The sequence below is a fragment of the Triturus cristatus genome, chromosome 5_2, assembly GCF_964204655.1.
Source record: "Triturus cristatus chromosome 5_2, aTriCri1.1, whole genome shotgun sequence".
Taxonomy (NCBI): domain Eukaryota; kingdom Metazoa; phylum Chordata; class Amphibia; order Caudata; family Salamandridae; genus Triturus; species Triturus cristatus.
Window position 1 is genome coordinate 976,738,778 of NC_140588.1, and position 26,027 is coordinate 976,764,804.

At 43.0% G+C, this 26,027-nt stretch overlaps 1 protein-coding gene across 1 annotated transcript in view; it reads right to left on the reverse strand.

Annotated features, from left to right (window-relative positions):
• Positions 1-26,027, reverse strand: part of TRPC5 (transient receptor potential cation channel subfamily C member 5) — a 1,029,186-nt gene that overhangs the window by 642,486 nt on the left and 360,673 nt on the right. The window contains exon 2 of the mRNA XM_085606697.1: positions 20,832-21,230. Within this exon, the coding sequence (XP_085462823.1) occupies positions 20,832-21,209 (378 nt within the window). The 5' untranslated portion in view covers positions 21,210-21,230. The remainder of the gene's footprint in view (positions 1-20,831; positions 21,231-26,027) is intronic.

A 26,027-nucleotide genomic window follows, 5' to 3' on the forward strand; every position in this document is an offset into this window, starting at 1 on the left:
GTGATGCCTTTACGAAGCAGGCACTACAACACAAGTTGTTACAACGACTTGCGCTGGAGGGCGCTAGACTTAGCAATAGTATGATTTACTATTCGAACTCCAGTCTACGTACAGTAGGGAAGGTGTTGGAATAGTAAATCATACTATTTCTTAGGTTAGAGCGCTGTCCAGCGCAAGTCATTGTAATGACTTTCATTGTAATACCCGCGTTGTAAAGTTATTGCAGTGTAAACACCGCGATGTAAACGATGCTTCCCCCCTATGAAAGCAGATTTTCAGATGTTTAAGGTCATCAGAAATGATGACCTGCCTATATATTCATTAGGCAGTCCAATTTGTGAACTGACAATTTCCAATGCGACCTCTGTCTACACAGGTCACATCACAAATTGCATCCCTGCTACCCAGATAGTTGGTGTGCACTTTCCTCATCCTGGTTTGCAATAGATATTAGTATATTGGGGCCCTTGCGTTGTATCACCTCTGCTAATCAATTGCTCTGTTTGGTAGCAGGTAATGTGGAAAGAATGTCTGCAAAGCACCCCACCCCCTTCTCAATAATGTACAGAACACTCATGCTTCATCTGAAGGTATTCACTTTTTTCAGAAGTCTAAGGTATTATTTAATGTACTTCTAGGCTCTCGAAAGTTATGTCTCTACTAAGTGCGGGCACGGTTTCCATCTGTGCTCTCTCTACACACCTGTCCAGCAGCCCAGTCCAGCAGTCTTTGTAAACAACAGTAACCATCTGGCTGAGTTTTCTAATCCCCACTTCTCCAAGAGAAACAAGTTGGAGTATATTTACATTCAGACTTCAGGGAAAGCACCAGAGACCTAAAATGGCAATGAAATGCTGAGGCCGCTCTGCCACCGAGGCACGGAGCAGAGGGGCTAATCTTTGCTTTTGTAACTGAGTAATTAAAATTAATCATTTGTGTTGCTGAATGAAAGCAATCCTCCTTCTACTCCACCATTCGCTATTTTTAGTCTTCTGATGAACTGGGAAAATGGTTCACTGAGTTAAGACTGGCTGCTCACACCTGTGACATGTGGAGTAACAATTTAAATCCTAGAAGGGCAACCTCTGACTTTTTATTCTTTCAAAGTCGATAGATTGAGTATTAATTAGGGGTGATAGTAACCCGTGTAAATCGGTGTAGTGTTATCACGTGGAATTACCTGAGAATTCTGTGAGATTATGAACAGTAATTCTGCGTTTGGTCAATTTTTTTTAGCAAAAATGCTTCCTCACATCCAAAATGGATGTATTTGGCACTAAGAAATAGTGCTAAATGCAACAGAACATTCGTACTTGCTAAATGTGCTTTTGGGGTAGGATTTTCCCCCAACTTATTCCCAGCATTTAGTGCTATTCGCTCAACGTATTTGGATCCAAGGGTGCGTCTTGCACTAAGAAATAGTGCTAAATACAGCAGACCTCCAATAGCGTGCGCATGCACTTGAACCCGCCTGCTAAATTTGCTGTTGTGGTAGATCTCCCCCAAAATTACCCATAATTACATGAGCAGGAATAATAGCTTACTTATCAGTAATTCCACGTCAAAGAGTAATGCTGAATTACCAACATTAATACGATCACTCTAGCGTAAATGAAATTACGTCTGGGCCTAGTATACTATTAATACATTGTTTAAAAGTAATAACCTTTATTCACAGCCCTTATAAATGGCAAAATATTATGTTTAGTACTCATTAAATAGTTATTTTGAATCCTTCCAGTGCCTAGATGCCTGCAGATAACAGAACGTGGCCAGTCTACAAATAACATCTCGCCAGACGCTTTTGAGATTCTTTTAGAACTAATCAAACCACGGGTTTCTTTTTAAGCAAAGAATCAATACATGTCCCATCCTAAATATGCTCCGCGAGAGTCCACGTACTGTAAATTTCTGCACCATATGGAGGACCTTCAATATTGGCACACAGACCTCTGCCTCAAAATGCCACTCCTCCCAAAAGGAATTAGGGAAATCTTCATCTGACTAATTTTTCTTCAGCAAAAAGCTGAGCATGAGTGCTGACAGGTGGGGGCCTGCAATGCGCTTGCGAGTCTAGACGCGGATGTCGGCCATGACAGGTGGAGGGCAGCACTGCTTCAGTCCACCCCCACCACAGCTTCACAAAGACACCCGCTCTGTTACCTCAAACATGGTAAGTGGTGAGTAGACAGTGCGGCTGCCTCAGCTGTATGACCTCACTGCTTGAAAAGTCAAGATGGCGCCTGTGTTTTCAAAGCTCTGGTGGAGCACTACTCTGCTGTGCTCGAGCCAACCGTTTGCCTCTCACCCAGTCAATTAGCCTCACCACACTCAATCCGAGTGCCGCAACACGTCTCCAGGGTTCGCCAGTTGTCTTCTAGAGAGGTCTCAGCCGGTGTTTAACCGCACAACGAGGTCTGGGGCAGTGCTCGCACGCTGACAGCAGAATTCCACAACAGGATCACAGCATGAGCTCCTCTGGCACAGCTTGATATAGTTCATAGCCAATATGTTGAGAATGACCATACAGGATCGTAAGGTACGTACAAATGAAGTTTACTCATCAAAAGAGGAGCCCACTGGTAAAAGGACCCTCTCCATGAAAGTCCCAGAGCAACTGACCAAAGGAACCGTTGTGTGCAATCGCTCTACACCCCCACCCGCCAGCTCCGCTCCGCCAGCCTCGCCCTCGCCACCGTCCCACGAATTCGCAGAACCACCACCGGAGGAAGATCGTTCTCCTACCTGGCAGCCAAAACATGGAACTCCCTCCCCGCGCACCTACGACTGACCCAGGATCGTCTCACCTTCAGAAAACACCTCAAGACCTGGCTATTCGAGCAGTAGCGACACCCCCCTCACTTCAGCACCTTGAGACCCTCACGGGTGAGTAGCGCGCTCTATAAATGTATTTATTTATTGATTGATTGATTGGAATCTTTTATGAAGAAGGGTTCCAGAATGCTCAACAACCAACATTCTTATAATGACATGTCTGATGCTCTATGAGTATGTAACATTCGGCCAAACAACTCATCACCTCAATTATTAATATAGTAGGAGTAGGCGACAGAGGCAGGGTTGTGTCAGGAAAAATAGCACATTTTAGAAACACTAAGATTCCTAATGTTGCTGGGACTGGCAAGATGGTTTCCGCGAGTACAATTCTCACCGCAGATATCTGCAATGGTCAGCTACCCTAAATGAGCCTTAATCCTTTTACGATAGGCTCAGTTGTCCGTCCTTCTGACGTTGGTAACTTAAGTTATTATGGGTGTTATAGGTTGATGATCACATTCTTGTCCATTTTGAGGCGTTTGGAGATGCTATACCAACCAGAATGTGTCAAGTCACAACAACCCTTCTAGTGGTCAGTGGTGATGTCACCATTAGTCTGTAGACCTAGTACCAAGGATTCACTCAAGCACAGATTTTTCTCAAGTTAGCAGCGAACACCTAATCATTAAAATATGTAGAAATTGTCAAACCTGTTGATAAAACGTCAGACAGAATCTATATGCTTATGTCGCATAAACAATTGTTTTTGCACATGGTAAGCTGGGGGTCTGTGAATTAAGGGGCTGCACTTCATTGCATACAAGAAGAGACAGATTCAAAACTAAAGAGAGCCCCCCTACATCTGTACTGCCTAAACTACGGATCTTAAACTTGACCATAAATTGACGAAAGAGACCCGTGATCTGGCATTATCCTAGGCTGCATCAGGACCCATGGGTTAGCGGTCAGTGGATCAATGAGAATGCCAGGGCGAAGCAAATGCAATGAATATCCATCATTGCTTTCATGTAACGTAACAGATTTTCATCATTTGCTAAATGTATACAGTATTATAATGTGTTTCTGATTTAAAACGCTGCTCCATATGGAACCGTTCACAACCATCTGATTGGCAAGCTCACCATCTGTGGTAGGTCTTGGCACATTTGCAGTGAGGACACCAGAAGACTTGAGATACAGAAATGTAAAAAAGAAAAAACAAGACAGCAGTCTTTTTCCATCTGTGCACCCAGGAACATCCCTGTGTCCATCAAGACCACCCAAACCATGCTGTAATTTAGGAAGGAGTTGAAGATCCTCTAAAGAACACTACAATATAATGCAATACCAGTACTCTTATGCAAATCTACGACATTATTCCGCCGCCTTTTTCCCTGCTTGGAATCACAACGCGGTCGTTACAACGGCCGCGTTGTGATTCTGCATACCATTACTCCGCAAGTCTGAATAACGAATAGTATAATTTACTATTCCAACTCCAGTCTGTGCGGACAGTAGGGAAGGTGTTGGATTTTAAATCCTCCCCCTCCCCCTCCGCAAGTCGTTCTTCCGACTTGCGGAGTAATGGTATGCGGAATCACAACGCGGTCGTTGTAACGACCGCGTTGTGATTCCAAGCGGGGAAAAGTTTCGGGGTAAACGTCGTTTACCCTCTTATGCTACCTCTAAAGTTTTATGATGATGCTACCTCTATAATCACTTGTTGACTGAATCCTTACCTTTGACCCTGCACAGTGCTCTACTACTTCGACTAGGTTTGTGCTATGTAAATAACACATACATGCGTACACACCTACATACTGAACTGCAGCTTACTAGTGATAGTTATCCATATTATACCAGGTTAGTGTATGAGGACAGGATATCTCTGCCACTTCCCTGTGACTATCACAGTGCACCAGTGTTATCCAGACATGCCTCCTGCACTCAAGAGGACACCGATCTCATCTAGGATGTCCTTCCATTAGATTTCTGCCGCTAGCATTGTTATTTTATGGGCATGGTGTCTGATCTTTTAGTTTATCGGTTGTCACATATCTGTGTAGCAGTTAAGATCCATCCTCCCAGACCCATCAGGTCACTTTGGTCAAACATGCAATGCCTCATGAGCCACCCTAAGCATCATACAAAAGGACAAAAAAAGTTCTCCTTTCCTTGTCCACCAACAGGTAGAGGCTGCCTTAGAGCAGGTAGTGTTCTATAAATAGTAAGCCCTTTCAAACTCACTCACTCACTCACTCACTTCCCTGTAGTCCACAATTCCCATAATTAAAACGGTTTTGATTGCTTTGTTTTTGATTTTTCAGAAACAAGAAGTTAAAGAAAAGACACCAATGAAAATTCTTGCACTATCGCAAGAGGAATACTACTAAACATATCAAAATGCTTAAATAATCTCCGCAGATTGTGTATTTTTACAAACATTACATTGACAGTATGCTGCTGTCAGAAATAGAGCCAAACAAAGTTAACTCTTTAGCTAATCAGTATTCTGTTCCTCCTCTTGGACACCCTTATTCCTCCTTTTTCTCACAATTCCAATCAAATCCCTTGTCGAGCCTTCCTCGGCTTCTCGTGCGCATGCGTGTCAGTAAGGTAGTCTTCTCTTTCTTTCAGGTCGCGCGGGTTTCTTGGTGATATCTTGACAGCAATGCCGTTGGCATTCACTCCTTACACCATTGATCGCCTCGTTGTGGCTGGATTAACAGCTCTCAGTGGATCCCACTCCTGGTATATGTGTCTTCTTCATTATGGGCATTCAAATTAACAGGAGTCATCTCTAACAATATTGCAATGTGACACCCCAAATATAGGAGAAGCATAGGTGAACATGTGGGCCCAGCAGAGGCGCAGGCACCGCAGGGCAATGGCGGCCTCTTTGGCTGTGCCCCTATTTAATCTAGGGGGTCAGTCCATCAAATCTGTTGTCAGAGAGAGGACAGCTCCTGCGGTTTATGTAATAGGTCCTAGAATAAATTCTACAAATTGCAACGTCAATGTCTTAAAGGTTCCTGATTGAGTTGATTTATGGGAACACATCAAAAATGATAGCAAATGAACAGCTGACATGCGTTTCGCTCTTCTGGTTATCCCGCCAAGGGCTTCCTTAAGGCATATATCTGAAAGTCACTTCTTCTGGGTCCTGTTGGCTCACAGTAGAAGAAAGAAAGCCTCTACGGTCCTGAACAGGCGCCTCCCTCGCCTAGGAGAGGGGCGCCCTTAGTTGCGCCATGTGACGAAGCCCCCTACGGGTCGGCTAAGAAGGGGTGGGGTATTTAGTAAGGAGGGACGGCGATGTCATCAGGGCATGCAGGAATGCAAAGGGGAGTTATATAAGGCTGCGCCCTGGAGTATTCAGCCTCTTTGTCCCCTCAGACCTCCAGCAAGCTGCAGAGGCTCGGCGTCATCTGTGAATAAAAGGCTACGCCCTAGACAACAAAAAAACACAAAAAACCCTGAGATTTCTTTGGGCCAGAAGCCACAGGTTATGTGGGAAATTCTCAGTAGCACTTTGTTGGTCCCAGAGGGGGCCTTGGGAGGGAACGGCTTTTCGTGTATTAATTACAATATATGTACAAATTAATTTGCCTTTGCTTACTTGGGAAGTGGTTTAATGGTCAAATGATCATAGGCAGATTGCCCCTTTTCCTTTTTAAAGGTAGTTACTCCTGAGTATGTACTGTGTGGTGCAACTTGGTAACATGCTATGGGCCTCAGGAGGAACATACATTATAATAGCAAGAGCAATGGTGGTATGCAACACCATTAACAGGGAGTGGGCCTGGGGAAGGAAATTTACGGTACAAGCACATCTCAATAACAGGTACAGTTGTATGGGACCAAACGCATTTCTCCGATATGTACCGACTAAAGTTGCTCTTCCCCTGGTAGTTGAACAGGCGGTGAGTTATTTTCAGGCATACTCCATGGGCAATAGAGATTGCTGGGTCATATTTCAACAGTAGGGTGGCTTGATTAAATCGACAAGCATTAATAGGCCCGTGCAAACTTAGAGGGCTGTATTTGGCAAACATTATTCTGCTAAGTTCTCTTTCCTTATTGAAAAAGCAACTCCTTAAAAGGGATTGCGATGTATTTGATGACTTAATACACAGGAGAGTAGGATTGTGAAGAACCTTTTACGGCTTTATTCTATGGCCAAGGCAGACGAAAAGGAGGACTGATCTGCAGGTGGTCCTTGACACTACTGCCCTAACTCACAGCATAGGAACTCCATAGAACTGGGGTGGGGCTGCCAGTGTTCAGGCACCCCGGTGTACGGACTGAATAGAACATTGGGGAGGTGACCTGTGTTCAGACAACCCAGCAGGGCCAGTGCGGTATGCGGTGCCCTAGATTTCAAGTAATGCAACTTTTGGCTGTAGCACGTTGGGGCCTGCGGGAACAATGTGCACAGCTTAGTGAAAAGTTTGGCGGGCTGAGTCGGTCAAGTGCAATTGTAATGCCTAGATCATGCACAGGGTTAAGGTGGTGCCTACGCTTCTTATTGCCGTCTACAGGTGGTAGCCGATAAAGTGTACGGCAAAAATTAAAGTTCAAGCGTAATGTCATTCTTGATTTATTTAATGTCTTTGACAAGTTGATGCGGCTACATCATGATGCTTTGAACAATGGTATATATTCAAACAGTTGGGTTTAGGGGCCCACTTTCAGGCACCCCGGTGGGCCAGTGTGGTATGCAGTGCCCTAGATTACAAGTAATGCAACTGTTGGCTGTAGCACATTGGGGCCTGCGGGAACAATGTGCACAGCTTAGTGGAAAGTTTGGCGGGCTGAGTCGGTCAAGTGCAATTGTAATGCCTAGATCATGCACAGGGGTAAGGTGGTGCCTACGCTTCTTATTGCCGTACTCATGTTGTGGCCGCTAAAGTGTACGGCAAAAAATTAAAGTTCAAGCGTAATGTCATGCTTGATTTACTTAATATCGTGGACAGGTTGATGCGGCAAAAGCATGATGCTTTGAACAATGATATATATTCAAACAGTTGGGTTTTCTCCTATTGGTCTATTATGCTTAGAATATTTAGGGCCAGGGGCCCACTTTCAGACACCCCGGTGGGCCAGTGCGGTATACGGTTCCCTGGATTTCAAGTAGTGCAACCGTTTGCTGTAGCGCGTTGAGGCCTGCAGGCACAATGTGCACAGCTGAGTGGAGAGCCTGGGGGGCTATCGGTCAAGTGCAATTGTAAGGCGGAGCTCATGTACAGGGGTAAGGTTGTGCTTACACTTAGTACAGTTTGGTTTTCTCCTATTGGTCTATCGTGCTTAGAATATTTAGGGCCTGGGGCCCACGTTGGTGGCATCGAAGCCCGGACAAGGGGGAAGATGAGATTTTCTGATCCGGCTTTCTTTATCAAAGCCTACACTAGCGGAAAAGGGGTGGCATTTAAGGTTCCCGCTTCACACATTTGCACTTCACCGGTGTCAACAGCACCCCATTAATAGGGGGGGCCCAGGTTTCTAAGTTAGTCAACTATTTGCGGTAGTACATGGGGTCGGCTGGCAGATTGAGGGCAATTAGGCGGGTCCGTAGGAGGCCAAATAAAAAATTCACAGTCTAGTGTACAGCCAAGTCAAAGTTCTAGTGGATTCCCTTGTCTAATTTTCATTACGGCCATTAGGATAAAATGGGTAACATGGCAAGTTCTGTTTGGTTGGCTTAAACAAGCTATACAATTAAATGCTGTTCCCTATTCAGTCTGTAGAGCTGAACCATTTCATTATGGAAATACTGGCGGGTGCCGCAACAGGTACAAGTTGGCACGGGGGTGCATCTCTCAGGAAATGCACATGAGTTTGTTAACAACATTATTCTGCTGGCTCTTAAGGAGCACTGTCAGCGTCGGGGTGGGAGGGCGAGTGCGCCGGGTAGCTTCTCACCCTATGGCAGAGCACTGACAGTTAACAACAAAGGGGGATGCACAGCAAGAGAATTACAGAGACTGGATGGACCCCAGGAGGGGGTAGGATCCACGTGTGCTGAGGGTAGGCAGAAAAGGAGGACTGACCTGCCGGTAGTCCTGGACTCTACTGCCCTAACCCACAACGTATGGACTGAGTAGAACTTTGGGGGAGGCTGCCTGTGTTCAGGCACCCCTGTGGGCCGTTGCGTTATGCGATGCCCTGGATTGCAAGTAATGCAACTGTTTGCTGTGCGCGTTGGGGCCTGCCGGCACAATGTGCGCAGCTGAGTGGAGAGCTTGGTGGGATGGATGAGTCGGTCAAGTTCCATTGTAAGGCCAAGCTCAAGTGCAGGTGTAATGTTGTGCCTCATTTTCTTACTGCCTTTGTCATGTTGTTGCCGCTAAAGTGTACGGCCAAAACTGAAGTTCAGGTAATGTCGTGCCTGATTTACTTCATGCCTTTGACAGGTTGATGCGGCTAAAACATGATGCTGTGAATAATTGTATATATCCAAACAGTATGGCCTTCTCCTATTGGTCTGTGAAGAATTACATGGTTTGATGTGAATAAAAGGCTACGCCCTAGACAACACGCTTTGACTCTGCGAGTTCTTGGGCTTAGTGGTGTAGCAAATGTCAAAATGGAGAAGGGTGAATGTCACATTGTGCGCATACTATAAGCTGACATTTTGGTATGAGTTCCTAGCATTTGCTGGCAGGGATCCTGTAACCTTGAGTGCAATTAGCGACTAGTCGGCTCCTTGTACAGCTCGAAGTGCATGTCAGTCGTTCTCAGGTAAGGGGACCGGGGTCTATGAGCTGGGTGTTTTGCACTTTTATTGCCTGCTTTTCAAACAAAGGAGTATTAGTGTTGAGGAGATACACAGCGAAAATGTAAAGGCCGGTTTTGCGGCCTCAACTCTGCTGCCTTCACTGAATACAAGTGAGAATGTAGTGCGTGAAGCATATTATTAATATCTGCAAATCATTTTGAATACAGAGGTGAGCCGTTTATTACAGATGCTTTTATTGCATTTTTCGGCTTTTCAAATTTTTTTGTAATTTGCTTGGGGGCACAAAGTTGGGATGTTGAGGGGACAAGGGAAGAACGTGCATTATTATGAACCTTGCAGCTCTGTTGTTTATCTGATCTTGTCAAGTGTGCTCATTAGAAGTCTGTCTTTTGGGTGTTGCAGTTAGGTGCCTTACTTGAGTTTTTCATTTATTTTGGCCCCAACTGGGGAAGTATTTCAGTGCTTTGGCATTGTTGAGCCAAGAAATGCAATTGTTTGTGATTACTCAGCATTGGTGGGCCATGCCTTCAATGGGTGCAAGAAGGACTACAACAATCAATCTAGCAGGGATGATTGTAAAGCAAGAGTGATGGGAAGGTTGGAGCCCATTGAAGAATTGTTCTCTCTCTCTTGCACCTGTAATTAGTCAGAAGCATGGAAAAGGCTAGCGCACAGGTGGGGGGCCCCAGCAATGGACGATTAGCGCCATAGGAGGGCTATGGTTCCCCTCAATGCCACTTTCTCACATTTGCTGAAGAATGCAGAAAACGCTGGGCCTACCAAAAGAGCTGGGGCTACACATGTAAAATCCCATGCCCAGCCGCTTGGTGCAGACAGGGGGGCTCAAAACACCTTTGTTGGTATTGGCTCCTCCGCTAGCTTCTACTTCGGTTGGTGCTGTAACTAGGGGCCTTGCAGGGTGGAGCTTTCTAAGTCCACTTCTCACTTAGCCGCTGGTCCAGGTTTTGGGGGAAGGGTTTCTGTGCATGGCACATCTGTGTCTACACTACCAGGAGAAGTTTGCAAGTGTTGTGCCATAATTGTTTAAAGTTGGGGGGTAGTCAGTCACCATCAGCAGTAGTTTGTCATCAGCAGGTACTGAAGAGGACACCTTGGCCACGGCCAGGTATTTGGAAGTGTTGCTTGAGGGGGGTGATCAGAACATTGTTAAGACACCATCCCAGGCTGGGGCACCCACACGTCCGCACTTGTGTCAGCCTCCTGCTGGAGAGGGCTTACGGCAATAGGCTTTCTCGCTGGTTATCAACCCTAGATCAGTCAACACGATTTGCTGACACGATTACTGATGTGAGCCTATTCCCACTGGGGAGCAAAAGACCAGAACAAGTGATGCTTCTGAAAAAGGTAAGCCAACATAGGGACAACTGTCCCCCCAGAGATCGCACACTTACCTGAGAAGGTGAGGAAGATCACCAAGGGTTCTTCCATTGAGATCCCTGACTTGATGATTGAAACAGCAGCAGGTGAAGAGGCAGCACTGTAAACCTAAAGTGGAGGCGGTACTTTCTAGCTGGATACAGGTTTTACCATTCTCAGGTGGCTCTGATGGAGAAGCGTGCTGACCTCGCCCCAGTTTGCCTGTTACTAGAATAGAATAGTCTAGGCCCTCAATGAGTCTGGGGGAAACTCTTGTAAGGAGCCCAATAGGGAAAGATTACTAATCCCAATACGTTACATGGTCAGGAGGATGTGACTGCTTGGCTCAGGCCTATAAAGTAGACTTTTGCCCGGCAGGAGCCTGTAAGTTTAAACAGAATTGCTCCGTCAGTGGCCTGCCAGGACACCCTGAATTTAAATGCATTAGGAAAGCAAAAAACAGATGTCCCCAGAAGCACCGAGAGCAAATGGTTAAAGCTGAAAGCACCGTCCCCAGCTGTTTAACCCGCAATTGTCCCCTGGTTTAAGATCTATCCTCAATCCCAAGGTGCACAGCACTTGTACTTGTTTTGGTTTTAGGATCCCTGCCATAGAGGTCTTAGGCAGTGATAAATATAGGAATCAGCGCTCATCATAGGCAAAAAAGGAAACTGTAAGGAAAAAGATTGTAAACGAGAAGCCGCTGGGAGGGTTGATGGTCCGTTCAGCTCGGTACCGTTAGAGGGCTTTGCACTCCATTGGGTGGCAAGGAGCCTGGTGAATTCTGCCCTGGTCAAACGACCCATCTGTTAATGATACCATTGAGCCTGCCTTATGCTTGGTCGCATACGCCTCCCAGATCAGGCTATATTCATGCTGAGGTCCCTGGATTCCAGGGCCCTGGTAAAAGAATACATTGAGTCACCCCTCGAACTCATTCCGGTCCAACCAGAAAACCTTCCCAAATGTATGCTGATTAGGTATCGGTATCTTGTGCCTATTTTGAACGGTTCTTTACCATTTGGAATGGGTGTTTAAGAGGGAGTCTGGTCCTTTATTAGCACTGCATTACTTTGGGGCTTTGTTGTTCATGTGCCCTCCTGGCAATGCCCACTGCCATCAGTCCCTTACTGCATTAATGGATTTACTTGTGAGGCTCAGGGTACCTTGGTGACGGAGAAGACCACTGGCCCCATAAGAACGCTGTTGCTCTATATGGGTTACCTCAAGAGAAAGCTGTGGGGTTAGAGGCTTTTTTCAGGATATGTCTTGGAGAACAGAAGGTCACATTCCATCACTACATGCTCCAGTGGGTCAGCTGAATGTTTTGCATTGCATATTGTTCCTATGGGCAGACCATATTCAAGATATATTGCCAAGGCAAAACATCATTGGGCTAGGTTGTCAGTGGAGGTCATTTTCGCTCTTTCATTTTTGGACTCTTTTCATTGATGGCTTCAATGGCTCTGTAGTGTGACCGCCATCCCACCCACATCCCCGTGTCAAGTCAGGAACTTGGTATGTTTACAGATAAAGCTGAGAGTGTGGGTTTTGGGGCAGTCTTAGAGAATGAATGGTGTGATGAGGCGATCAAGTTATGGCCCCGGAGCCCAACACATCTCCCTGGTGGGTGCCAGGGGGTCCTCCACTGAATGCTGCTGCATTTGGGATGGCATCTGAGGAACCCTTGCTCCATATCTGTGGGTCAGCTGATGCAATTTTGATGAGACCTCCACACTACAGGGGGTGGGAATTCTCAGTTTTGTTTTGTGATGCTCAAAGGACCTGCGGAGTAGTCAGACCATGGCCTTACAAAAGATGTAAGCATTGTTGGATGGGATTGTTAGATATGATTGTTGTCTCCAAAAACTCAGCATGGGACTTCAAAATGCTTTTGATATTTGTATTATGTTTTTTGTGAAAAGTTGTTCTAAATGCTTTTTTTTTCTTATGCACCGTTTCCTTAAAATACATAAACACTAAGACGCGTTTCTCTAACCAAAACCACTTTGTGACTCAGCCTCATTTTGTTGGTCAGTTCTTACTTCTGGTACTTGTGACTCTTGCTTTGTCTCCTTCTGAACCTGCACTACTCATAGGAGCCTCACCACAGGATCTAAATGGAATTATTCAATTTAGCCTTCGAACCAAGCTTACAATAGAACGCGCCCAAAGAACAAACACAGAAGAAAGACTATCATGCACTGTAACCACATTGCTTAGTACTACTTGCTATAGAAGGGCTAGCATGGTGGGCCTTTTGAATGGAGCAATTCAAATGTTTTTTAAAGCAGCCAAAATGTGAATACTAAGACTTTTAATCTGTGAAGAATTTAGGAGACCTGCCTCTGGAGAGTTCTTGCTGCTTATTTGCAGAGGTTTCTAAAAAGAAGATGTGATGAGGAAGACTCATTGAAGTTAAAAAACAAACATACATGCTGATTTATATGAAAGGCATACTCTACTGTACCACCAGCTTTCAATTTCTTTTCTCATTATCTATTTATCCATTTGATCAAGAGTACAGATAATTCAAAGAGATGGCGTCTCATCATCCTACATCTCTGGGGCGCGATTCCCCAATGATGACTTGAGGACGGGATTGAAAAAGAGTCCTTAAAGGTTTTCTAAAGTAATCTCTCAGAATCAATTAGCGCATCTCCATAGCCAGCATAAGGGATATGCAAATATGGCTGCACACTGGTCCCAACAGAGATGGCTTTCATTAAGGCATTTACATTAAAGCAACTCCGATAAATATCAACATGATTCTAACAGAAAGTGGCTTTTATTTAGCTCTGTATTTCTTGTTATGTTATTTTTACATAAAATCTTGAAACGTTTTTTTATTTTATTTTAATATCACTCCGAATGCGCACACACAGTGAGATCGTTATGCTTAGCAAGAAAAATATGTGCCAAAAAAGGAAATGCCATTCACTAAAGGAAGCATGAAAATAGAAGCTCTCAACTGGGCCCAGCATTCTCTTGGTTTAGCATCCAGATGTGATTTCGGATACCATTGGCTACACATAGAAACTCATGGGAAATCGACCCCTCAAGGGGGCACTGTTTTCACTGCAAGTTATGCTAAGTAGATTGAATCTTAAATTACTATTTGGAACAATCTGCATGAAGTCAGTATATAGACATGCTCCAATGCTACAGACAGGACTGGAATAAAAAATAACACTAAAATGTAAAACCATGACCAAAATAACACCATTTGGGGCTTCCATCCGTATAGCACCCCCAGAAAATCTGGAAATAGTGGGACAAAATGCATTAAAAGAACTAATCAATAGCTAAAAGCAATAGTTTTTACAAGTGGTTTTGATGGGAAACTAATGAAATATTCTAGTTGCACCCCCAAATTCATGGGGAGTGTCCCCCAGGCACTGAACTGGTCCTGTTGACAGGATTCAACACATTTATGAAGAATTTAATGAAGCATTTATAATCTGTTGATGTTGATATGTTTAATATTGTTGTCTCATCTCAATATTTATAAACAAATTCGAAATCCCACAATGTAGTGTCCACAAAGGTTATTACTTCATGTCCAGCATTGGATCATGTTTATTTTCCTCTATCCCAATGCATTTCGGATTTATGCCTTCGTCAGGGGTTTTTCTGTAAATTAATATGACTAATTTTAGGACTGTGCCATACAAGAAAAATGCCATATGTTAGTTAGGTGCTCCCATGATATACAGGTATTATGGTTAAAACTGCGTGATATGTGGTGTACCACCTCGATCTCCAAAGCGGTATTAGTGAATTAGTAATGTCAGAACTGCTGACTACCAGTGATGTGAACAGGGCATAAAGAAGAAAATAATGCTCGAGTTAATAGTGGTATTAGCGTTGATAGTTATGAGCGATTTCCATGCCTAAAGTGTGGTAGTTGTGATAGCTACAGTTATCCATGCTGCGTGCGAGTGAGACAAAAGTCGGATGCTGTTTGTTAAAATCACGTATGGTGTTTTTAAATGCGAGCAGTGCACGTACATTTAATTCGTGTGCTTGGAAAATGGCAGGGTAACAAAATTTCAAAAAGTAAAGTTGCGCGTACTTAAAATTAAAACACTCGCGTGTCTCAAAGTTATCTGCGCATCATCGCGATATGTTTTACACGCATAAATATCCCGTAGCCAAAACAGTGGGTGGCTCTTACTGTAATCGTGTATGTTAGCAGATTAGTCGAAGTCTCATTGCTCTCACGGACTGCGGTTAGCGCGCGCCGAGGACCCGCCAGTGTATTTATTAGCATTTCCTACCGAAATGTACATAGAAAGCGGACTAAGTTGTGACAACATTTAACAATGATGATAAAATGCATGATGAATACGCATTCAATAGATAAAACATGAGAACATAATAACTAGTGTGATTATGTAGAATTGCCAAATGTTTCATTTGTAATATTGTCCTTGCTTAAATATGTTGTTGGGAGATGGTAAACCACTGTAAAGCCCCGTACAAGTATCACATTAATTAATTTGTGTGGTCCAAAACAAGTTTCGCTAGTGTGTAGATGCTATATGAGTTTAAAAAGAATATCTCATGCTCCTGTGTAAACCTGGGGTTAAACATAAAATAATGTAAATTTTGCAAGTGTCACACAGATAAAACGTACTAGTGCAAAATACAGGCTCATAATTTACAGTCTCACAAATAGCATTGGAATTCCATGCGCTCGTTCATCCCGTTAAGTTTCAATGAGTTCAAATGGCTGGTCCAATAGTTTTCGCGTTGTAATAGTGTGTCATGGTTATCTCTTCCTTCTTTCCTTACTACCTCCTCCAAGACACAAAACTTTAGTTGGCTAATGTTATGGCCGGCTTCGATGAAATGTTGTGCCACTGTGGACTTGGTTTGTTTTGTTCTTATGTTGCTTTTGTGCTCATTAAAACGTGTTTTAGTTTTTCGTTCTGTTTGACCAATGTAAGGTTTTCCACATGGACATTTCAGCATGTAGATTACGTTTGATGAATCACATGTGGCGTTTACCCTTAATTTGATTTTATGACCTTTCATGGGGTGGTTAATGAATGGTCCTCTCAACAAGTTATTGCAATTGTTGCGATTCCAACAGGGGGTATTGCCTTTAAAAGTTATTTGTAGTTGTGGTTCATCTGTATGTTTGAGTATTTCTCCCACATTTTTATTCCTTGTGTATGCAAAAATGGGTTCTTCATCGAAGATTTGGTGAAAGTCTTGTTCAAGTTTCAAGATTGGCCAATGTTTTCAAATGATATTTTTGTATGCTGTACTCAATGTTGAGTATTTGGAAACAACTGTAATACGGTTTTTAGTCTTTATTTGACGAGGAGCCAATTGTTGTGAGCTTCTGTTTTTGGGTTCATTTAGAACATGTTCAGGGTATCCACGTGCCTTAAATCTTAATAACATGTTGTTAATTTGTTCTTCTGCCCTTCAATTGGTTACTATCCTTTTTACTCTTAATAACTGTGAGTATGGTAAATGATGTTTGAGAGGCTGAGGGTGGAAACTCCCATACAGGAGAATGTTATTCCTATCAGTGTCCTTCCGATATAAATCGGCATCAAATCCTGTTGAGGTTTTTGTGATTTCAACGTTCAGGAATGTGATAGTGTGTTGCTGTATTTCATGCGTAAATTGGATTAGTTGGTTAATGGTGTTTAGCCTATTGATTTGTTCTTCCAGTATGTTTCTTGCTCCTTTCCATAGTATAAATATGTCGTCTATGAATCTTAGGAATAGCACTAGATGTCTTTTCCATATAGGGAGGGTCCTCCAAAATATTGTTTTCTTCAAAGTAGTTCATACAAATATTTGCATACGACGGCGCAGCACAATTGCCCGTAGAAGTTCCACTCTTTTGTTGGTACCAAGTGCTTTGCCATTTAAAATAACTGTGCAATAACGTGAATTCTAGGAGTTCCATTAAAAATACTTTCATTGGTTCTTCATATTCAGTGTGTAATAGTGCATGTTCCACCGCCTCTATGCCAAGTTGATGTGGGATAGACGTATACAGGGATTTGACATCTATGGTGCATAGGAGTATATGCTGGTTATCTGTGGTAGGGACTTGATGTAATTTATCCAAAAAGTCTTTCGTGTCTTTTATGAAGGTTCTCATGGTTGTGACGCTGGGCTGTAGATATCGGTCCAGGAATTTACCCACCGGCTCATGTAGGCTTCCTCAGGTTGATACTATTGGCCTACAGGGTGGTTTAGTAGGGTGTTTGTGGATCTTTGGCACCATGTATAGAGTCGGGTTCCTGGGGTTCTTCTGTATGAGGTATTTTTGGGTCTTCTCATCAATTATACCGCTGTCAAGGGCTTTATTTACAATACTCATGAGTACTTCTTTGAACTGTTCAGTTGGGTTCGAATCCAATTTCATGTATGTTTCTGTATCTTGTAAATGGGTTTCCACCTGTGCATTGTAGTAACTGGTGTTCATAATGACTAGGGCGCCCCCTTTGTCAGCTTTTTGACAAGTAATTTCAGTCCTTTGTGCAATGGCTTTTAGTATGCCCATTTCTTTAGTCATGAGGTTCTTATGTTTGGGCGCTTATTGAAAATTTTATTTGGATATGTCCTGTTTAACCAATAATTAAAAAATATCCAAACTTTTATGGCTCACAGGAGTCATATAAGTACTCTTGGCTTTGAGACCTTTTAATAGGTCCTCAGGTTTATCAATGGGTTCAGTTATCACATTCTCAAAGAAATGGCGTGGTCTAAGCTTCCTCATAAGTTTAAAGAAACTGATGTTGATTTCTAAACTGGTGGTGTGAAAGGTTGGCACAAATGACGTTCCTTTTTGTAATGTAACTAATTCAATCTGGTTGAACTGATAATCAGAGATGTTAATGACTAGGTTGTCTGAGGTCCCTTCTTGCCCATGTCCTTTTTGGCTGTAGTCATGCGAGTTTGTGGATGTTCTCTGTCTTTTTCTTTTGCCCCTCCTGGGTCGTCCCGCTCGGGGTGGATTCTAAAAAAGACGCCGCTGTGGTGGCCACTGTAGTGGTCGATGTTGATGTAGATGGTTTCTCAGCATTTTTGGATAGACTTGTGTTGTCGCTATCCGTAAAGGAAGTATCAGTATTCGTTGAATATAGTTTATTTTGCCTGCGTTTGGCGTATATGTCCGCCCATGTATAAACTTCCCCCAACTTGTAGTCGATGGTATCCCTACAGAATTTGCTGATTTTTTGTTCGTTAACTTCTTGTGTGTGTTTTGCTAGTTGAATATTAATATCCGCCAAGGTTTTATTTAGTTCCTCTGCTGTCATGGTCTTTTCTAATTCCGCTTTGACTCCCGAAATTTCTTTAGCCAATTCATCTAGGATGTTTGATAATTCTATAATGATGAACAGAATCAAATCTAAAGAGCATTTATTCAAAATTGCAAACCAGCGGTCTTTGAATCTCCGAACATTTTTACAAAGTGGCGGTTTTAGGGGGATCCTTAGTCCACGAGGAATCCTTTGTGCTTTGTGGTACCGGATCATTGTACTGACATGAAGCCGTTGGTTAATTTCTTTTTTTGATAAGTAGATAAGTTGCCTAATATTTTGTTCCTTGGTACGGTTTGTCATGAAGTCCTCGGCAGCAGTATCTTTGGCCTTATAGTTTATGCTTAAACTTTCCCAAGCCTTATTTTGCATTGCTAGCTTACACTCTTTATTGTCATGCTTGTAATTAATTCAGCATCTCTTGGGAGGATATGATTTAGGGCAACCCTAAGATTAAAATGAGCTCTTCTACAAGATGTATCAAACCATTTTTCATGAGTAAGACAGTGCCTGCTAAGTAGTGGAGCACTAAGTACGCAATCAATCGCCTACACAATAGAATTGAACACATTCGTAGCCTCAGAGTCACAGATGTGTCTTGCAAGCATATCATGACATCAACATAGGAGGCAGTAGTAATGTTTCTCAAAACAGTAGTGAGATCAATCACTTCCCAAGCTACCTTCTGCCTCCTTCTATTACTATTTTCTTTTGCAGCCTCATTTTAAGGTTATCACTCAATGAATGTTGTAGGTTAAAATCAAATACAATGGATTGTGATCTCTATAAATACTCTCCTTAATATTATAATTTGGTACGTGACCCTGCAGGCATCTAGAAACAAAATTATAATTTACCGTGCTAGAGGAAACTCCAGCCACATTTTTTAGAGGAACAACATCATATGATGAGGAAATGGTTGGGGCGTTAAACAAATTCTAAGTGGTACGCAAACCGGGACGGGGCAGTCCATTGATAACAATGCTACCAAGAGAGAAAAAAAATACAATTTCCAGCAAGATTAATGGAAACATTGCTTTGGGGCAACGTTAAGTCACTGTTTAAGAAATTATCTGAGAAATGGGATAATGTCAGGAAAATAGTGAAGTGCCAAAATGTGATCGTAGAAGGTAATCAGTAAAACGTTTCCCATGTTTTCTACATTTTAGTTCTAAAACCTGCACATTTGAAGCATTTGATTATCAGTCAGTGTCAAAGTTCAATTAAAAGATAAGGCCATCTGGGTAGGAAGCCACCCTTAGCTCCTTTTAGATGAAGATGATATTTCTTGGACCACGTGAAGCATTCCCATCCAAATGTAGAGCATGTACCAAGCTTCCCAAAGAATTATTGTTGGATATTGAGCAATGAAACTGGGCCATAGTTTGTACCTAGAATGCCAATGCTCCAAGAACTCAGACTGATGCTGTTAGGTTTCTTGCAATCTTTAGAAGGATTACCAAAACCACACCCATTGATAACGAAAGCCTTGTTCTTTTGTTGAATGTTCACCTAGGCTCTAATAGCCAGCTGTTTGGGGGAGGTGATGGTGAGCTGGGCTTTAGCCTCTCTAGACATGCAGACTCTGATCTATGTACTTCAGCTATAGTTGTGAAGTGATTCCCTCGCTTATCACTGCAAAATACAGATTGCTCTCTCCTGAGCATCGGAATACTTTCAGACACCACCCTACTGTCCACTCCTTGCGCAGCGTTAATGCAGTAAACAGTGGGCTAAATGTCTTTGCTTAGCACCCTTTCTAAGGAAATATCACGAGTGAATGATGAAAGGCATCTTTTACCTGCACTGGAGCTAGAGAGTGGTGCTACTGCTTTCTGTTTCACCATGAGTGTGAATGCTGGGCCAATGTTGTGAAAATGAAACACAAAAGGCCCGGAGTCAGGGCTCAGGTCAAACTCTTCTGGTCTCTGATGGGCCAGGGATAGGTCTTCCCTTGACCTGGGCTCATCAGTAGGCGGCTGCTTATAACCAGATAGAACCAGGCTCTGGGGACTGTGGAAAAATGGAGTCTCTTAGCACAAACCAAAGGCCCTGACCTCCTCCGCCTCCCCAGCCTCCACCTTCAGCAAGCAGGTTCTGAGTGCCATGCTACAGAAAGAAGAGGCAACTTATGACCAGTTGGAGCCCAAGTGGGTGGTGCCCTCAAGTGCTTTTGACTGCAGGAAATAAAATTCATTAGTGCGAAGGAAATGACCTGGCTCTCTCCTCCTTCTCAGCCTCCACTTTCAGCAAACAGAAACAATGGTAATACTAATAGGTCTATCTTGCCTACACGGTTGTGGTGAAACGGACTTTAAACTTTGCGTTATAGTGAATCTACGTTTATTTGTGCACTTGCTCCGGATCACTGACAGAATATCGTGGACAAAAAAAGGATACAAATATCAAGAAGGTAAGTGCAAAAAGGTAAGTATAGTAAACCTTTGCATACCCATAAAAACTTACGTTCACAATATTCTTGTCCTTGATATTCTCGACACAAAATTTTGTCCACACAATATTTTAGAGTCAATATTTTGCTCACCCTTTCTCCTAGCAGAATGTTTTATTTGGCCATCATGGTGTAATAACATTTTTTCATAACATCAACTCTTATTGAGGTAAGGAAACATTCCACAAACCTGTTTTTCTCCACTTGGCTTCCTGTGACTCAGAAGCAGCTCCACGGCCCCTACCACCTCCTTGCGTATTGCGTATAATAACGCGTCCCCCACATAGACGCTGTGGCTCAAGAGCAGCTCCATAATTTCCAGGTTTTCGTTCTCTATGGCTATGAGAAGGGCGCTGCGTCCCAGCGGATCCATGCAGTTGATGTTGATGTTGTAGTAGATCTCCGCCTCTTCCAGGGCATGCTTCACGCTGGCGTAGTCCCCCTTCTCCACAGCGATGAGGTAGGCCTTCTCTTCCAACGAGAGCTCCGCCTCCGCCCGCACAATCTGCAGTGGGATCCGATCTCTGTATGGCGAGTAGTTAACCTTTTTGTAGTATAGCTGGGCCATTGTTCATATTGACATTTCAACCTGTTTCAAAACCAAACAATATCCATGAGCACACAATGGTCACCAGGCAGAATGCAGTCCAACACCAAACAATCAACTATGAGAAGGTGGCACAATTCAGAGGAAACACTTGAACCTAAATGGTCACATGATGTACACACATTTTTAAAAACAACAGAAGGTAAAAAACCAACATCATTACCACATATTTTGCAATCTGCAGAATGTAAATACCACAATATGTACAATACGTATGCTTTACACACCTTTTCAAAAGTGTTCAATGATATGTTTGTATACTTACATTTACTTCCATAAGTGGCTGTATTTGGTTTGTAAATTTGAACTTACCAACACGGAAGCAATCTGAGTTTTTGGGGGGTTATATGCAAGGGCATTTCTCCACCTGAATACATTTTTCAGGTGAAGGAAAAAAAGTTAAATGTCAGCAAAACATACTCTTGTGGATTGTCCACACTGCAGAAAATCGCAGGAGTGGGCAGTACGCAAGGATATCCACAATCGACATACATTTACATCTTGTGGAGATTTGTGTGCATCTCCTAAAATAATTGCGGATTTCCACAATTTTCAAAGCTTACTTTTCCCAGCAGTCAAGTACCTCTATTCCAACCGTCTACTAAAGCAAAATTATTACTTAGACAACTGTGAGGCAATTTTGAACATGGTGTTCTGTTATATGCATGTCTCTGTAACCCTGCAATAGGTAAAGGAAACAGATATGTTTGTGTGAGGAATGGGAAAAACACAAGGGGATTTCAAAAAGACTATTTCCGTCAAAGCGAAGCTCTTAACTTGCCTTCTATGAAACAGGAAGCTGAAAAAGTAGTTTACACTTAACTGAACGACCAAACCTAGAAACTGGTGTCTGTAATCCTATTAGTAAGGTGTCTGATCATGATGTAACATAGAAGTGGTTGATTAGAATAAATCCTCTAGATAGTTTTAGTTTCCACTACTATGTGGGGTTCTACGTGGACTGATCAGGCGGCCTACTCTTTACAACTTGCAGGCGTGGCCATTATGAAGTGTTCTAGCAGGCTGTGCTATTTCTCTTCATCAATAGGGAGCCAGCTCTACTCTCTGCTTCAGCGAGTTATCACTAGAAGACATAATCAGGATGCATCTCTTCCCTGCCTGGTGCAGCCTCGCTGCATCAATGTGCTGCTATAAAGATGTCACTATATTGACGCTCCAATACCCCAACATACCACTACCGGGATACCGCTAATTGAACTCAGGTAGTATGAGTTAGGGTTATTGAGAGGTGTAGGGTAGTTGATGTTAAAGTCAGAGTAAGGATTGGGGTGAGATTTAGATTTAGAGTTAATGCTAGAGTGAAGCAGTGGTGCATATGAAGTGGTAGTTCGAGGATGTGGCAACTGAGGACGTACCCTTGACTCTGTCCCATGTTGATGGAATGGCCTATTGTTCTTTGAAATTCTACAAATAAATAATTCCACTCCTTCTATATTCCGATGCTGGTTAAAATAGACGGTCTCTTCTTGGCATTTCACCTATTCATATTGCCTTATCTAGATACCTGGATTTACACAAATACTATGTACACATTATGAACATGTCTTAAAAGTCAGCTATACTTGGCTACTGATTCCTTTTCTATGTTGGTTTAGCTAGAAGAGTTCAGGTCAGAGCAACTTCTCGTTTCCTCACAGCTGGGTGGTACAGACATGATGCTACCAGGTCTTGGGAAACAACATCGTGGATTTTACACAGCGAAGCAATCACAACGCGGTCGTTACAACGACCGCGTTGTTACAACACAGCGCCATTACTACGCAAGTCATTACAATGACTTGCGCTAGATGGTTGCTCTAGACGTAGGAATAGTATGATTTACTATTCCAACACCTTCCCTAGTGTTGCACACACTGGAGTTGGAATAGTAAATCGTACTATTCCTAAGTCCAGCGCACCATCTAGCGTAAGCCGTTGTAACGACTTGCATTGTAATGGCACTGCTTTGTAACAACGTGGTCGTTGTAACGACCGCGTTGTGAATGCATCATGGTATAAAATCCACAATGTAAAGTGTTATATTCCCAGGTCTTTAACTCTGCAGCTCACCACTACTACATTGACAGAGGTCTGACCACAGCAGTCCTGTTTCTTTTTAATTCCTTTCCACTGGCCACATTTTGAAGCTTGCACCAACGTTAAGATTTATTGCATCACAAATAAGACTACTATTCTTTATCCACCATTTTACCAGCATCTAATTCAGCAAAAAGCAAATATTGAAAGCCATGATAATTTAACAAGCAAACACACTAGTTTTGAAACCTGACCCCATAGGTCCTTTCTCTATTATACTCTTCTTTCTCAAGGAATTCATAGCACATCTCTTGCAGGTTCATCTTCCCTTCTTTTATTGTCCTTGCAATTTAATTTCTAGTCCTTGTCTTGCTATTGCTCTCTGTTAAGCACTCAGCATCTGTACTGTGCTATAAACATATCAGTGTAAATAGGAATGTTCCAGTTAAGAGTCCACGTGTATTTCTAAGCGTGACAAAATGTACCATTTTTAGTTAATTTGGGACAGTAGCTTTGGGAGACAAGTAAGGACACCCTTCCTTATCCTGTGATCTACACTCAAACCTGCCCTTGCTGTGATTATCAGGAAACCCAGTTAATTAAATAGGTTGAGGGCAGTGTAGCAGAAGACTTTTTACATTTGTTGCATATACAACTATCTACTATGGATCCACTTGAGATCATGAATGGCTAAATATTAGCTTGGAGCAAAATGCACATGAAAATATGTGTGAATTGGTTATATCTGGTGAAGTCCGATATCAGATATGATTGCAAATTTCAAGATCGCAGCCTTGTCATTGACAACTCCCAGGAAAAGAAATGTAAAACCTTCTTGTGACCATTGTACTGCAAAGATTAGTGGTGGATAAAGGGCTCATCATTAAGACATTTGCACGACGAAAAATAAACTATGCATTTCTTCCTATGGTCTCTACAGAACCCCCTGACATTTGGCAGGTTGGAAAAACGTTGAACATGATGTTAACATAAGCAAACAATTTGCTCTTGTTTTGTGAATCAGAAAGCAGCTTTGTGGGATTTGCATAAAGGTGTGTAACTAATTTATATCGCAAGACTTCGGTCAGTAAACACTGTCAAATGATTGGGGTAGATCTCCGTCTTAAGTCCGTTCGTTAAAACACACTTAGGGCCTCATTAGGATGGCAGGCTGACTTACGCCCGGTGATGGCAACTCTATTTACAGATGACCAGAACTTTCTTTGTTTAGACATTGGGCACTCACAAGTATGTTCTCTGAGGCCACAAAGTACTGTCTGGGGTGCGCCCCAGGGCAGCATCGATGCCGGGGCATCCCTAAGGACACTGGGTGGGGGGGACGGTAGGAGGATTATGGTGGCAAAGAAAACACACACACTTTTCAAAAAAACACTTTCTTGCAAATCTCTTTTGCACCCATTTGTCTCATATTGTGTGTAGCCTATACACTTTAAAAATCTTTTAGCCTATGTTATTCTGTGAGAAATACAATTTGAAACTAATGACTTGGATATTCACAGTGTTTACTGTCACAGACTGAGACCAATAATACTATAAATACACATCCCTATTCTACAGTGCACCAACCAGAATTCAAGCCAGTGAACCTCCAGTTACTCGCATGGACATCTGAAGTCTGTCCTGATCAAACTGCGCTTTCCTACAGACAAATGCAATTCTGCGTATTAGTTTAACTTGCATTAATCTTTCATTGACCTCATTAGCTTATTTTTGGAGTGGCGGAGGACAGGAGATGTGGGTCCCTCCACTACCTTCAAGGTCCTGGAGATAACAGTGGGGGTGCCTCAGGGCTCTGCCCCGAGCCCCACTCTATTTAACATCTCACGCCACCATCACAGCTTGCTAAGGCTTGTGGGGCAATAATATTTTACCATGCCAATGACACACAGCTGCTCTCTTCTCCTCTAAGAAGGGAGAAGAGTTTGCAGGGGAGTCAGTTAAATCTTGCTTAGTGGCTGTATATTATTGGATGACCCTCAATCAAATTAAAGGTAATGCAGATAGAACCAAAATTGTATTATTGCCCAAAGTTCCCCGGCAACTTGGCTGTCCTTTTAGTCGAATGGAGCCCCCCGCTGGGCCCCTCGGTGGGAGTATGCAAAAAATCTCTGTATCAAATTTGATAACCTTTTATCCTTCCAACAATAAAATAATTTTGTACTAGACTCCTGCTTCAGCCTGCTGGGCATTTTGAAAAAATGTTTGCATCCTCTCTCCTCAGCCAGGAAATCAGTTATTCAGGCACTCATCACATCTAGGTTGGACTGTACGAATGCTCTGTATTTGGGTGTGCCGGACTACCTGGTCAACAGACTCCAGGTGGTTCATAACGCTGCAGTCTGTCTACTCCCTATCCTGCTGTTAAGAACGCATCTGTTCCCTTATCTTCACTCTCTTCACTGGCTCCCTGTGAGGAAGGGGATTCTATTTAAAGCTCTGGTCCTGCTCTATGAAGCGCTGCATCACTCTGGGGCGGGCTACTTGGGCTCCAGAATCGGATACTATTTTCCCACTAGAAATCTGCATCCCACTAACAGGCTTCGGGTAAGGGTACCCAAGAGATGATGCACCAGAGCAGGAGGTCGCGCCTTTTCCTATTTGGGAGTCGTTAGCCTGGGATAAACTCCCTCAAGATCTTCGGTCAGTACAATCAATCTCCATTTTTAAAAAGAGGTTGAAAAGAAACATGGCGTTTTGTTTTAAATGAGTGATCTTATCTAT